Genomic DNA, 13656 nt, shown 5'->3' with positions numbered 1-13656 from the left:
CTCGAATTCCAGAAAGACCTCGCGCGCGAAGTGCAGAGATCTAGAGGGGCGGCGCCATTTTCAAATAACGCAGTTTGTTGAATCGATGCTAGTAATAATAGTGTTATTGTTAACACAGTTTGTTTGTAACAACAGTGTTACAAGTACAGTAGCGTACTCTTGGTACTAACCAACTAATGTTCATGCATATCAACAACAAATTCGAATACAATAATACAGTAACACCACAATACAGTAGATACTGTCCACATACATACAATTTCTGCTAAAAATTGCTCGTCTAAGCATCTAGTTGTCTATTTGTTATTCGACAGCACATGATGGTCCCATCATTCTTCGATATTCCGCCATTGTTAGGAGTCCATTGTAAAACAACCAGATACCACACAACACGAGTACATGGAATATCTGGTGGCTGTGGATCTATAATCCATTCAAACAGTTAGATAAAAAATTAATCAACAAACAGTCATACACACCCAAAAGTCACATTTTCCTGGAAACCAACATTCTGGTACTTTGACAACATAAATGGTAACACCCAAAATGTATGAAGATGCCATCAGAATCATCCAAATCACTGCACACTGATCAATAGCATAACGAAGACCTTCTATTATAAGAATATGAATGACAGGAATAACACCAAAAAGACCTAAACAACACAAAAACAAATAAAAATTAGTTCATTACAGTGACATACATGGTTTCCACATATTAAACTAAATTTTGCTATCGAAATGTGCCAAAAATTTACTATACTAATTATTGGTCTCTCTATTTCTCCTCCCATGAAAACAGAATTTGATATTTACATCCACATTAATTAAATTAACTGTGTAGTTAGTAGACACAACTAACTCCACCAATAATGATCACGTCTAGAGAATCGGCATTGACCAATCTTATATTTAACTTAATACTAGCTTCATTCACAGTTTTATAATCAGTATAAGAATGATGCCATACCAAAAGCAAGAAAGAAGTAAGCTCGAAGTGTTCGATACTTGCGAGTCTGAAATCTTTTGATGAGCATGAAAGTTGCACAAGCAGATCCCAGTATGACAACTGATCCAGTGTAGAAGAGATGAGTATACGGATGGCAATAGAAGGCATAAAATATAGCAGCCACGTGCGATCCCGAAATGAGTAGTACAATACCAACATAATCCACCCTAGCAAACAAACACACTTGACTATGCACATCATACGTTAAATGTAATGAACTAACCAAATTAATATAAAACCAGTCATCCAGCCAGTTACCTATTCCTTAGTTGTTAATTAATTGAGTGCATGCAGTCTCATTATTTCAACAATATTTGGTCTGCTGGCATGAACGGGGTTACAACAAGCCTCACCAACCAAACAACTTGTCGATGTTACAATACAGAAGACTCCTCCATCACAAACCAAATCACTACAGAACTAAAACTATAGCAACGTACAATAGTGTGCACTACATGAGGTCTTCTAGGCTATCTCTTCCCTGTGATGAGTCAGCCTGTTGCACTACCTTCATGCCAACTACAAAGAAAATTAAGATAAAACTAATAACAAAACTTACTTATTGAAGGTTTTTGCAATGAATTCTGAGTGACTACACACAGTGTGGAATACGGATGATCCAAGAAGACAAAGCAATCCTCCTCCGAAGAACACTGCAAAGGCAACCTGTTCTCCTGCAGAAAGTTGTCGAACAACAATAGAGTCAGAATCCCAAAGATAGCCACTAGAGACAATAAATACAGTCATGTAGTGATCACTCAGGTAGCAAAATGGTAAATCATGCAAGATGGGATTCAACTTTTAATCATATTGTGTGTTCACTATAAACTTGACACAGTTCATTGACTCTCCACAAGAATAATTTGCAGGTCAGTTGCGCATCAACATGGTTTCATTCAAGATATCAAAGACCTACTGTGCCAGGAAGTAAGCTGAACTCCTTAGGAATGTTAACAATCATGTTAATGAAACTTCCAATCAAGGACATATGCTACTTCCGTAAGGAAGACTACTCAATAGAGAATGCTTGCTTCTCAGTCTATGTGTTGTACAAGATCTAAATGTGGTAGAATAGAATCATACAAAAGGCATTATCGTGTTTGGATAGAACGCACTTTGACCGTTCACGCAATGTCAGGTGAATGACTATTATTATTATTATAATTATGACCTAATTTTTAGACATGCAGACATCACGTGTTGTTTAATTAATATTACAGAAAGGTGTCCGCTCACCTTCCGAAACTGCTCTGCGAAAACGTGAAAACTGCAAGAGCAACGAGAACAGCAAAACCAATAAGATGAGTCCATATGTTGCCAGTCTCGTTGTGCCAGCGAAAGACACTCTTGAAACAGTCTTGAAATGACTTAGTACTTGGGCGATAACCCTGTTTGACGTACTCATTGTCTTTACCCCAGTCGGGAAGCGCATCGAAGCCGATATTATGTAATCTACGGCATGTTTTCACTAAATCCTTTGCCGTTTCTGCCACTTGCGATGCCAGATCCTCAGCATCTGAAGCTAGACACTCGGTTGGAGTCCGATCTCCATCTCTCTGCTCGCGTTGACGTAAAATACAAGAGTCCATGAAGGCAGGCTGTGTTGGAGAAAGAGGAAGATAAAGAGGAAGTTCACAAATGAAGGGTGATCGTGCAAGTCCCGGATAAAAACCTGACAGTTTGCATGTGACTCTACAGAACACTTACGTAACGTGTAATTATGTAAGTGAGCGCATCATTGCACACGTTGGAACTTTGGAGCTGCCCATGTTGTAAAGCAACATGACAGCAGTGTTCTGAGTATATCAATAGCAATTCACAGTTAAAAATTACAAATTAACGAACATTATTTCTAGCTAAAGTACACACACACACACACACACACACACACACACACACACACACACACACACACACACACACACACACACACACACACACACACACACACACACACACACACACACACACACACACACACACACACACGCACGCACACACGCACAGCACTCATTGCCAGTTTGTACTCTGTACAACTATGGCTATACTTAGCATAGCTATTTAGAGCCTAGATTTTAGTGTAGAACGTACGTGACCGAGAACATCACATTTTATTATAATATCTGCATAGTCTAGTGGGTACATAGCTAGGCTACAAAATTTAGATAACTTATTAGTTAATTAATTTTAGGTAAATTTCTATCTCTAGCAAAAACAGTCTACTCTAGATCCGTACGCGTGACATACCATATTTATGACAGCTTTTCCGTAGCATGACTTGCCGTATACGTAGACTATTGGGTGACCACCATGTTATGTCCACGAGTTATCGACACAAGCATGCAGACTGCTGTACGGTGTAGCTACATTTATTAATTACTCACTTATGCTTGCACAACATAAATCTATCTCTACTGTTCGTATTCATCAGTAAAGAGACGCAAAATTAATTAATTAATTGATGGGTTAATATATCTAGTTAATAGCAATCACGTTCTGTTGCGTTGTGACTTTGGCGATGTGTGCAGATGTCGTCTCTAGCGTTGGCCGTGGACGGGAACACAAAGAAGGAAGGGGTAGAGGTCGTGGTGCTATACCGAAATACAACCCTCGACCGCCTAAAAGTTGTACAATCGATGGTTCTGCAATTCAGGACGCGGTTCCCCCTCCGCCGGTGAAGGGCGCTCAGACACCGTCCACTCCGCCAACTGCACGCTCATCGACACAGAGTTCCTTTCCAGAGTCAGCAGTGAATGCGAAGGAGTTTGTTCCTCGCTTTGCAAGTTTACCTGTAGTCCCGACGTCTACAGCCACAAACGAACAAAGACCGAGTCGTCTGTCGTTAGAGCAGATTTCTACGTCTACGAAGCGTCTGAAAGACAGACACGCTGTGAATGAGGGAGATAAACGAATGTTACAGCACTTAGAGGAGACAGTGTGTATTCTAGGTTCATATAATGACTCGTTCGATGATGTGATAGAATCTCTGGTGAAGACTCTTAAAGCTTGGGTTGATGATGAAAGAACAATGGAAGTTGTGATGGAGCGCTTGTTTGAGGAGGTTGTTTATGTAGATGAGCTGAGTTGTATGTTGTAAGTGAAAGAGATGAGCAGTGGGTCTTGCCTTAATTCAATGGGAGATCGAGATAATCATTATTGATGACTGTCTTGATTGTGTCTTTGTCAACGTCTGCCTGTCTGTCTGTGTGTGTGTTTGTGTGTTTGTCTATCTGTCTATCTGTCTGTCTGTGTGTTTGTCTGTCTGTCTATCTGTCTGTCTGTCTATATGTCTGTCTGTCTATATGTCTGTCCATCTTTATGTCTGTATGTATGTCTGTCTCTCTGTCTGTTTGTTCGTATGTATGTATGTATGTATGTATGTATGTATGTATGTATGTCAATACATATATTATCATACATCAGCACTGTTACAGTCTAATTGTTCTGTCTGTCTCTCTGTCTCTCTGTCTGTCTGTCTGTCTGTCTGTTTGTTTTTATAACACCGCTTTAGCTTTTCATTATAGAGGAAGGTAGTACAATAATGTAATGTATGTGAGTGTGTGTAGTTGTTGTTGATGTGTTTTTGCTGCTCTGCAATTTCCATAACTAAGTTGTACTTATTTTGTCAGGGTGTTTGTAATCCAACCTTTCGGTATATTGGAGTGCGTATGTGTGATTATATCAATGAGCATCTGGAAGTGAAGAAGCCGGGATCAGTTATTCGATTTCGAAAAGTACTGCTGAACAGGTAAGTTGAAAATTGAAATAATTTTTCTATTTATACAAGATGTTGGCCAAATGGCTGCAGAACATGAAAGTTCATCATGTTGCTGTGTAAGTGAGTGGCCAATAATAAGTGGTTTGATCATCTACAGAGCTACAAGCACAAGTGTGTGCTCTAGCTTTGCTGTTATCTCCCATACATGATATTTACATTTTAGCAATGGTCATCGTCATAGTTTGTGCTTGTAGATGCCGTGATGAACTTTTACACTTCCTGAAAGTGGAGAACCAGGAAAAGGATCGAGCACGATGGTTTGGATTCTGTCTCTTTTTGGGTGAAGTATATCACCAAGTGAAGGTTTTAGAAGATGCATATCTACTGTTGCTTGTTATTTTATTTTGGGTTTTGCTTCTTCTTATTATTAAATTTGGTCTCTATGATGCACCTTCATCAATTCATGTTTTAGTAAACTGCTTGTTGATTGTGTTAGACTGATGGTCAACCATATTGGGTTGTTGGTCGAGGCTGTATGGATAATATAGAATGCCTTTTGCAAAATGGTCAACCAGATGCATTATTTGTAGCTTTGTCTTTGTTCAAGGTGCTCTCATTGTAGCTTGTTTACGTATTTCCTGGTTAATTAATAACTGTTTTGTATGCATTTAGTTGACTGGACATTTGATGGATTCTGATGAGAAGTTGAAAGAGAGAGTTGATAAATGTGTTGTAGACATGCAAAACACACTTGACACACAGCCAGTTCACAGGTACAGTGTACATGTATAATTTGTAACTAGTGAATGTGTGTATTTAGAAGCTGTGCAGTTCCTAGTAAGCAGTCTCTCTGTCTAATGTATATTGCATTGTATACTTTATTATTTGTTTTATTTTAGAAAATGGCAAACAATGTAAATAGTAAAGAATACAAAAATATCTATGTAATAAATATAAAACAAAGTAGGGATGGCTGTGTATTTTAAGCTAGTGCTTGAAGAAATAGGGTCGAACTTTACGTCTGAAACCAATCTCTCACAATTAAATCCCTCCTTCACTCCTATCCAAGCAGTCACCTTTAAATAAAAGCAAACAGAGTGAAGTAGCTTAGGTATGCAGCCATCCCTACTTTGTTTTTTATTTCTTACATAAATATTTTTGTTTTCTTGTCCATGTCCTTTTTATCTAAACCACATGCATTGTTACAACTCATAGTATATTTGAGAATTAATTTTTTAGACTGCTACGTTAATGCTGCTACACTAACACTATATACAGAAGTAAAGTTTCATTAGTACCAGGCAATGCCAGGGATGGCAAGATAATGTATTACAAAGAAATATTGTTACAACTCATAGTATATTTGAGAATTGCCTAGACTGCTATGTTAATGCTTCTACTCTAGATCTATACAGAAGTAAAGTTTCATTAGTACCAGGCAGTGTAATAGTCTCCCACAGCCAGCCCCTCCCTCTTTTTGACTTTCATATCACAAGCTAATTTGATTATGATATGGTAATCGGTGTGTGCCTTCCAGTCCTACACAAGCAGGACTCGTACAAGTTAGAAAGAACGGTCTCTATTACACGCATGTGCAAGTTTTCTGTGAAGATCATGTTCTCGAAGATCCCAGGAAACTGGCAAGTTGGCAAATGCGTGCGACTCTAGGTCACACGCAGAGAAAGGCGTGGCAAACAGCATGGCAAATTTTACAGTAAAAAACGTCCCAACGTTGTCCGAACGTGTTAGCACTAAAGGGATAGTCAACGATCATGGCCTCTGTGTAGTCATGCAAGATGGTATAAAAATTGTGGCATTTTATGGAAGCATGTCAGAGCTATGCTATCCCAAAGTGAAAATTGGGATTAATATTAACTACCAGTGCCATCCCTACTTAGGGAGTGCTAGCGCACTTCCATATACATTTTAGAGTAATTTCATTTAGTAAATGCAGTATTTTAATGTATTTTATTAACACAATTTATACATTTTTTGTCTTTGTCTACTTTTTGTTTGTATTGGGAACCTAGAATAATGCTACCTAAATTGGTGTTTGCTAGCTGCGAGTAATGAAAAATTAATATTATAAGCAAATTCCTGATCTACATATTTTTAGTTTTATGAACGTGCCTTTATTTGTTGGTAGACAACTGCAAGAAGTAGGAAAGCGTACATTGAAACTAAGAGCTTGCAATTGGGGAAACATTACATCGCCAGCTGCTTCCCCAGTTCAACAGAGAAAGTTTAGTGCATCTAGTTCACGTCAACCACTAGCTGGACGAGACTCAGGATACAGACAAGCTGCAGCAGTGCCCAAAAGAAACTCATTATCAAGGACTTTACCAGTGGCTGACACATTCTTGTCAGCAACAGCTGGAGCAGTGGCAGACTATCACTTACCAACAATGGCTGCAGCAGAAGTATTGGTAATTAGGCTATAGAGTTCATTTTCTGTTTATTTGATTTGTATGTTTTGTTAGGACACAACAGTTGATCCTAGGTATTACTATAATGAGTCGTATCCAGAGATGGGGTACGGTGGTTATCCAGAGGAACTAGCATACAGCACTGATTCTTGTATGTAGTTGTCGTTATTATCATTAAACATTATATATGATAAAATTATTATTATCATTATTTAATAATGATAATTATTATATAATTGAATAGATTTGCATTATATACAGCTACAGACTATAACACGTGTAACTAAATGTTATTAGTTAATTACTATAATTAATGTTATGAGTTACTCATTGTATGTACTGTTTGGCAACCTTTAGCATTCTCAGATGAATGGAGTGAGTTCATGATGCCAGCAGAATATGAGATGACAGATATGTGGTAATTTTTATTGTTGCATGACAGAAGACTTGCCCATCTTCTTCGTACGTATCTACAGTGTACTAAGTTACTTTTGTCTTCAACATGTTTCAGAGAGACCCCAAGTCTCTAAAACTGAAACAACAAATTTGCAATCTGCATGTTCAGCTGTTGTTCATAGTGGTCGCTTTTGACAGCAGTAGATGAATGTGTTTGTATGTCATGGTAGCTAATTTGTGTACTGTGTTTAGGTGTCCTGAGGAAGAAATGTCTGATGAGGTAGAGGCAGCGTTTGAGCAGTTTCTTCAAGAGCAGGAAAAATGAGGCCTGTTTGTCTTGAGCTTTTGTTGGTTAGGTGTTTTGTTGTGTTGGCTCATATATGGGCTGCTTGGTTGTACAAAAATGTTATTTGCTTAATATCTAAGTTATTTGCAAACTAAACTGTTCTATGAAAGTATATCACTGGAAATCTGTTACATACTAATACATATATTTAGTGCATCTCAGTTATATTTGAAGGAGTGGTATTAGTTTCTGTTGGCCCAATTGAATTCGAAGCATGCGTTGTCGTATGTATCACAGACTGCTGAGGTTGCTGCACAGTATGTGTTCACAACACAAAAGTGTACAGCAAGCTTTTGCGAGGATGTTGAAGTCCGAGTGACATCTTGAGTTGCCAGTTTCCTTGAACAAACCATCTAATTAATTAGCAACAAATTCTTGAGTAGCTTGTAGAACAAGTTGGAGCTGTACATGTACTGTATAACATGTTAATATCTGAATTGATTTATAGTTATAGATGGCAGCCAGTGCTGTAACTACCAATACCAAGATAACAAATGCAAAAGTTCATTGTAATGAGGTAGGAGCCTAGCATACTCTGAACTTCAGTTAGAGACTTACTGTAAAATGTGTAGTAAAATATGGTGTAATAAAATATGGTGACTGGCAAAAGATTGTTATACAGTGTAGTTTGATTCGAGAGCGATTGATGTTGATAACAAGAATCATTAGTATGTGGTCACATCAGTGAGTTTGATGCACTGGATCAGCACAATTAAAATTCAGTCGTTTTATACCATTGACTTCCATCGGCACCTTCATTCTATTTCAAACAAACTCTATTAAATGCTGGGAGTTGTGATGATTTTCCTCCCACATAAATGGATTGTAATCGGTATGGATTCTATGCAACTATATACCGTATATTATGTAAAGCAAACGAGTGCTGTTTGCTAATCCTTGGCATCACCAATACCGTCCGCATTGATTGCAAACATTGCTTCTGCTTCGGGAAGGCAAGGAGAGTCATAGATCTTGCAGATGCGAGTTTCACCACGTCCCTTCCTCAAGTACAGACGAGTGGTGGATGCATGAGCCATGATATTGCCACCAATTGGTTTCTTGGGATCAGCCGTAAACATAGAAGCACCGTCAACTTGTGCAACCACTTGATTTGTGATTACCACCGCCACTCCAAACTAATTATCAAAATCATAAGTTCACTATTGCACCTACAAATCGTTGATCGTCAACTTGCCTCATCTGCTAGTCGCAGAAGAGTGCGCAGAAACCGTGCCATGTGCATCTGCCGAGCAGACAGCTCGCCACGGCCAGAGTAGTCAGTCCTGTAGAGGGCAGTAGCACTGTCGACAATGAGCAAAGCATAGCTGCAATGACAGTGCATATTTTTGTTATACACATTGTTTGGGTACACTACAGTACCAACACAGACTGAAAGACAAACTACACAAAGGCAGACAGACGCAAGGTATTAGACCACTTTAACTTCAATGTCCATACCGAGATTCTGCCATCATTGCTGATGCTTGCAATAGCAGCTGAGTTTGGTGATCTGAGTTGTATGCCCGAGCATATGCCACATTGTCAAGTACATCACCACCATTTAACCCATACCTTACACACACAGAAACTCTTCATGGCTATAAGCAGCTCAGGAAATCTGCAATCAAGTAACCTTTCTGCCACTGCAAGAAGTCGTTCAGGCCTGAATGTTCCCTCGGTGTCTATATACAAAGCTTTACCTTCTCCTCCGCCCTGATCTATAGGAAGCTGTTGGTGTAAGGAAGATAATAGTTTTTCAGTGTGCTGTAAATGCACTGGATTATCTCTTCAAATTGTCTAACCTGACACGTGACTGCAAGTGTGTGACAAAGCTGTGTTTTTCCTGTTCGAAACTCTCCAAATATTTCTGTTATAGATCCAGTCTCGATGCCAGCTAAGGGAGGAACAGTAAACACACACACACACATGCAAACTTTTATTCTAGCTCACATCCTAGCAGCTTGTCAAGCTCCTTCGACCCAGTTGTTAGCTGTACAAGCTCGGATCGTCGCTGGTGAAACTCGGTAGCTGTTGTGAATCCCATTGGAACAAGCTTCAATGCCTCACTCAACAACTTGTCAGCCTTAGCTTCACTGATTCCTTTAATGGTCGTCAACTGCTTCTTTGGAGCATAAGCAACAGCCTCAACAGTGTAGTAACCCGCCTCTTCCAGTTTCTTCACATCACTAGCTGAAACTCCATTTCCCTACAAGGCCAACCAGTTAACTCCAGGGCCAATACAGTATAATGCAATTCAGTCTTGTTAATTAATTAGTTAACCACATCTCTCTGATCCTACCAACCTATTCAATAATTTCTAAAACCTGTTGTTCCAATTCAAACACACTAGATGAGTAGCCATACTTAATTCCAAGCAAAAAATCAGTGGATGATTAGGCTCACAAGTAGACAGATCATGAGCGTCTCCTGATCTATTGCATGAGGTTGGACTTCCAAATTTAATTAACTTAATTAACTTGTAGGGTACCCATGCACTCAACAATATGAAAGTCAATATTTCCATAATTTGTCCTTTTGTGATTTCTAATAACTTCATAGTACAAAGCAATTTATTTATGTTTATTTATCTATTTATGTTTATGTTTATTTATTTATTTATGTTTATTTATGTTTATGTTTATTTATTTATTTATCATATAGAGATTTTATATTTACAACTCGACAGTGTTCTTCCACTAAAAATTTTGAAAATATCTTTGACTAAATTATTTACCCAATAGAGCTGGCCACCATCTTTCTCTTTGTTAGACGTGCAGTACATTCATTCATCTTGTAAAGCCAACAATGGCTATAACACTCAGAGCAACAGACACCTGTTTTACCTCGAGTTTTGAGAGCGCAAGTGGCCCGAAGCTGTCCTCATCACACGCCAACTCTTCTGTCTGCATTTCCATTGTCAAAAGTTAGAAAAAAAACAAGCGATAGAGACTATCGACTGACGAATGAAAGTGAAGTTCAATTTTTCGCTTCACAAGCCTTTGAAGACTATCAACACGTCTGCACGACAAACAAGCTCATTCAGGTCTGCCGCGCTTCTATCGGGTACGCATGCGCAAACCTTTACCGTCTACACATGCGTGAAGATGGCGAGCAAATTTAGGCGGTCTTTGTCATTGGGGCAGGGGCTTCGCAAAGGTAATGGCATGCGGCGTTGTTTCAACGCGTCGTGATTTGACTGTCGTTTAGATCGGCAATATTGGTTGTCTCTGAGTTTGGAGGAGAAGCGGAAGGTCTACAGATGTGGTGAACATTACGTAACACTTGATGACGTGGACACATGGGCGGTCTACAAGAGAGAGAGTACTGTACTGTATTAATAATTATGCACAATTAGTGTCACTTCAGGACATGTCTCTATAGTTTAATGGATTTAATTAATTAATTATAGATGCAGTAATGTTTGCGCATGCTTGTAGGTTTAGTTAATATGTTAGAAAATGCTATCTATGGAATGGGCTCGCCAATCAGAGGAAGTGGAGTGATGATGACCTTGTCTCTATTTGTTTTCTCTATTTGTTTATTTATTTTTAAATCTAGCTGCTAGTCTATAGTGTGTCATTATGACTGGTAGTTGTTCTCTGGGAGTGTGACAAATATTTAGTACTCATTTCGAAACGGCTGTGGATTTATACATAGAGCTGTGCCAAGCAATGGTAGAGTTCTCATCCATAAATCTCTTGCATATGATTGACTTCGTGCTATTCATATCGAACTTAGTTGTGTCAAGGACATGCATTACCCATTGACACAAATGATCAGGAAGTGAAAATATGAAATGATGAATTGCATGTTTCTCCTTGCAGAGCGTCTTGTTTCTAAATGGAAACCTCAGTATAGTGTCAACAAGGACTTGAACAGTAAAGTGTCTTTATGGCAGGGTGATATCACTCATTTGGAGATCAATGGAATTGTTAATGCTGCCAACAGAAGTCTTCTTGGAGGAGGAGGAGGTCTGTTTAGATATTGTATTTTAGAGTATTAGAGTATGGTGGCATTAAGGGTGACTGATATGCTTAGTGGATGGCTGCATTCACCGAGCTGCTGGTAACAGTTTATTGGATGAATGTAGAACGTTAGGTGGCTGTTCAACTGGTTCGGCTAAAGTGACTTCAGGTAGATGCAACTTAGTGAATGAGAGAAAACTTTTTAATAATTTTGTTTTTTGTGTTGAGGGCATCGGCTACCTGCGAAATGTGTGTGAGTTTGGAAATAATATAGAGTATTATTGTATTAATCGGCTTGTTGTAGATATCTTGCATGCTGTTGGACCTGTTGGAGAGCAGGAGACGAAGCTTGGCAACTGTTACCAAACTTGTTTATCACTTGCTCTTGAACATAAAATCAGATCATTGGTTAGTGACAGTTTGTACAGTTGGATAACTAGCAACTGGGTTACAGTCTTATGTGTGCAGGCTTTTTGTTGCATTTCTACTGGAATTTATGGTTGGTTTAGTGCAATACTTGATATGGTTATGTGTTGACGTACTACACTCGTGTCCAGGCTATCCTAATCGAAATGCTGCAAATGTGGCCTTACGTACGGTGAGGAGTTGGCTAGATGAATCAGAGAATGCAAACAAGGTTGAAACAATGTCAACTTTATGTTCGAATTGTTTTCTTTACTTTCTGTAGATGGATCAAATAATATTTTGCACATTTCTTCCGATTGATGTCAGAATATATGAAGAACTGATGCCAAGTTATTTTCCAGATGATTTAGAAGCTGCACGAACGTATAGTAGTTGTGAACTTGATACACAAGAATCTGATACTTTATCAGATGATGAATCTTTGCCGTCAAAGAAAGAAAGAAAAGATAGAGGCTCCACAGCTGCTGTCACATCTAATGATAATGACACAGATGAGTATGACAACACAGATACTCATAGTCCAGAAAGACATCAAGATGCTCAAGACCTTGCCAAAGAAAGCAAAGCAGAAAGTGGTAAAACACAACATCACAAGATCAACGTGTGTTTAGGTCATGTTTCTTGCTTTACAGAGAAACCGATAGAATATTTTCTGCGATCAGTTTCTGCACCTGCTGCCATAGAGCAATCAAATGGCAAGGAGTCGGTTTGTGTTGAGGGATCACCTCAAGGCGAGACTAATATGTTAGTCAGCAGTGAACAACAGAAAACTGAAACTGCAGGTGCAAATGAAGAAACAGTGACAACCGCTAGCGGCGACCATTTGACGGGTGAAGAAAATCCAACTGAAAATGTGAACACTGGCGAAGAAGCAACTACCGAATCTTTAGTTGATGAACATGAACAGCAAGAAGAGATAACTACAGCTTGTACAAACTGACAACTGCATTTGGCATATCTTATCACAATATCATTTAGTTGCTCTTTGCATTACCTCTACAGGCATATGACACGTGATGGTGGAGGGTAGCTTTTCTAAGTACGAATTCATACTGTACTCTGTTACTTGGACGTGCACGTGCACAACAGGTTGTGTACACTGCGCATTTAGAAGGAGAAGGTCAGTATGCTATCCAGCTGTGCATTTTGTAATAAAGACAAATGTAGTCCACTAGATAGTAATTGGTCTATCGTTGATGCCACTTTGTAACTGTACTAGCAGTGTTTGCATGTAAAACATGTAAAACATAAAAATAGCAGCGTTTGCATTTAAAACTCTGATGTCACTTACAGTCTGGATGCTCGCAATTAAATTATTTAACTGTTAATTAAGTACATAATAAGACACTGACAACCGCATTGATATTAATT

At 38.8% G+C, this 13656-nt stretch overlaps 4 protein-coding genes across 8 annotated transcripts; 2 read left to right on the top strand and 2 right to left on the bottom strand.

The window, feature by feature from the left end:
* Positions 1–73: 73 nt before the first annotated feature.
* LOC134179861 (adiponectin receptor protein 2-like) lies at positions 74–2656 on the bottom strand. Of its 2 annotated transcripts, XM_062646866.1 has the most exons (5): positions 2245–2656; positions 1568–1732; positions 970–1175; positions 480–655; positions 74–423 (listed from the first exon to the last, which is right to left on the bottom strand). In XM_062646866.1, exons 1-5 carry the CDS (start codon positions 2595–2597, stop codon positions 304–306), a joined length of 1020 nt encoding a protein of 339 aa, XP_062502850.1. In that variant the 5' UTR covers positions 2598–2656; the 3' UTR covers positions 74–303. The 2 variants fall into 2 exon arrangements, with proteins under 2 accessions (XP_062502850.1, XP_062502851.1); XM_062646867.1 differs by lacking the exon at positions 1568–1732.
* Positions 2657–3504: 848 nt separating this feature from the next.
* Positions 3505–8549, top strand: LOC134179872 (polyadenylate-binding protein-interacting protein 1-like). 3 transcript variants are annotated; one of them, XR_009969907.1, is made up of 10 exons: positions 3505–4069; positions 4638–4756; positions 4981–5089; positions 5223–5333; positions 5399–5499; positions 6873–7152; positions 7207–7303; positions 7510–7570; positions 7801–8411; positions 8467–8483. XR_009969907.1 is itself a non-coding variant. In XM_062646879.1 (9 exons), exons 1-9 carry the CDS (start codon positions 3527–3529, stop codon positions 7871–7873), a joined length of 1488 nt encoding a protein of 495 aa, XP_062502863.1. In that variant the 5' UTR covers positions 3505–3526; the 3' UTR covers positions 7874–8549. The 3 variants fall into 3 exon arrangements, 2 of the variants coding, with proteins under 2 accessions (XP_062502863.1, XP_062502862.1); XM_062646879.1 differs by having other exon boundaries at positions 6873–7146; positions 7801–8549; XM_062646878.1 differs by having other exon boundaries at positions 7801–8549.
* A 71-nt stretch (positions 8550–8620) lies between these two features.
* On the bottom strand, positions 8621–10951 carry LOC134180468 (DNA repair protein RAD51 homolog 1). Its single transcript, XM_062647621.1, has 7 exons — positions 10738–10951; positions 9845–10100; positions 9697–9788; positions 9528–9622; positions 9353–9466; positions 9090–9219; positions 8621–9030 (listed from the first exon to the last, which is right to left on the bottom strand). Exons 1-7 carry the CDS (start codon positions 10807–10809, stop codon positions 8785–8787), a joined length of 1005 nt encoding a protein of 334 aa, XP_062503605.1. The 5' UTR covers positions 10810–10951; the 3' UTR covers positions 8621–8784.
* A 17-nt stretch (positions 10952–10968) lies between these two features.
* On the top strand, positions 10969–13467 carry LOC134180466 (ADP-ribose glycohydrolase MACROD1-like). 2 transcript variants are annotated; one of them, XM_062647618.1, is made up of 10 exons: positions 10969–11050; positions 11102–11215; positions 11793–11865; positions 11933–12028; positions 12088–12108; positions 12164–12267; positions 12328–12358; positions 12417–12496; positions 12548–12860; positions 12918–13467. In XM_062647618.1, exons 2-10 carry the CDS (start codon positions 11180–11182, stop codon positions 13223–13225), a joined length of 1062 nt encoding a protein of 353 aa, XP_062503602.1. In that variant the 5' UTR covers positions 10969–11050; positions 11102–11179; the 3' UTR covers positions 13226–13467. The 2 variants fall into 2 exon arrangements, with proteins under 2 accessions (XP_062503602.1, XP_062503601.1); XM_062647617.1 differs by having other exon boundaries at positions 10975–11050; positions 11719–11865.
* The last annotated feature ends 189 nt before the right edge of the window (positions 13468–13656 follow it).

The sequence above is a fragment of the Corticium candelabrum genome, chromosome 5 (genome assembly GCF_963422355.1).
Source record: "Corticium candelabrum chromosome 5, ooCorCand1.1, whole genome shotgun sequence".
NCBI classification, from domain to species: Eukaryota; Metazoa; Porifera; class Homoscleromorpha; order Homosclerophorida; family Plakinidae; genus Corticium; species Corticium candelabrum.
Note: the sequence above shows the minus strand (reverse complement) of the source record. Positions and strands in the feature narration are given on the sequence as shown.

What these genes read in the sequence shown, in the direction of transcription:
- LOC134179861 (XM_062646866.1), bottom strand. Translation starts at nt 2,597, where the DNA reads ATGGACTCTTGTATTTTACGTCAACGCGAGCAGAGAGATGGAGATCGG. An exon ending in ATTGCAAAAACCTTCAATAA is followed by an intron (nt 1,176 to 1,567) that starts GTAAGTTTTGTT and finishes TTTGTTTGCTAG; the next exon opens with GGTGGATTATGTTGGTATTG. An exon ending in TTACTTCTTTCTTGCTTTTG is followed by an intron (nt 656 to 969) that starts GTATGGCATCAT and finishes TGTGTTGTTTAG; the next exon opens with GTCTTTTTGGTGTTATTCCT.
- LOC134179872 (XM_062646878.1), top strand. Translation starts at nt 3,527, where the DNA reads ATGTGTGCAGATGTCGTCTCTAGCGTTGGCCGTGGACGGGAACACAAA. An exon ending in CGAAAAGTACTGCTGAACAG is followed by an intron (nt 4,757 to 4,980) that starts GTAAGTTGAAAA and finishes TTGTGCTTGTAG; the next exon opens with ATGCCGTGATGAACTTTTAC. An exon ending in GACACACAGCCAGTTCACAG is followed by an intron (nt 5,500 to 6,872) that starts GTACAGTGTACA and finishes ATTTGTTGGTAG; the next exon opens with ACAACTGCAAGAAGTAGGAA.
- LOC134180468 (XM_062647621.1), bottom strand. Translation starts at nt 10,809, where the DNA reads ATGGAAATGCAGACAGAAGAGTTGGCGTGTGATGAGGACAGCTTCGGG. An exon ending in GCTTGACAAGCTGCTAGGAT is followed by an intron (nt 9,789 to 9,844) that starts GTGAGCTAGAAT and finishes TTCCTCCCTTAG; the next exon opens with CTGGCATCGAGACTGGATCT. An exon ending in GCAATGATGGCAGAATCTCG is followed by an intron (nt 9,220 to 9,352) that starts GTATGGACATTG and finishes CTGTCATTGCAG; the next exon opens with CTATGCTTTGCTCATTGTCG.
- LOC134180466 (XM_062647617.1), top strand. Translation starts at nt 10,999, where the DNA reads ATGGCGAGCAAATTTAGGCGGTCTTTGTCATTGGGGCAGGGGCTTCGC. An exon ending in GCATCGGCTACCTGCGAAAT is followed by an intron (nt 12,109 to 12,163) that starts GTGTGTGAGTTT and finishes GGCTTGTTGTAG; the next exon opens with ATATCTTGCATGCTGTTGGA. An exon ending in AGAAAGCAAAGCAGAAAGTG is followed by an intron (nt 12,861 to 12,917) that starts GTAAAACACAAC and finishes CTTGCTTTACAG; the next exon opens with AGAAACCGATAGAATATTTT.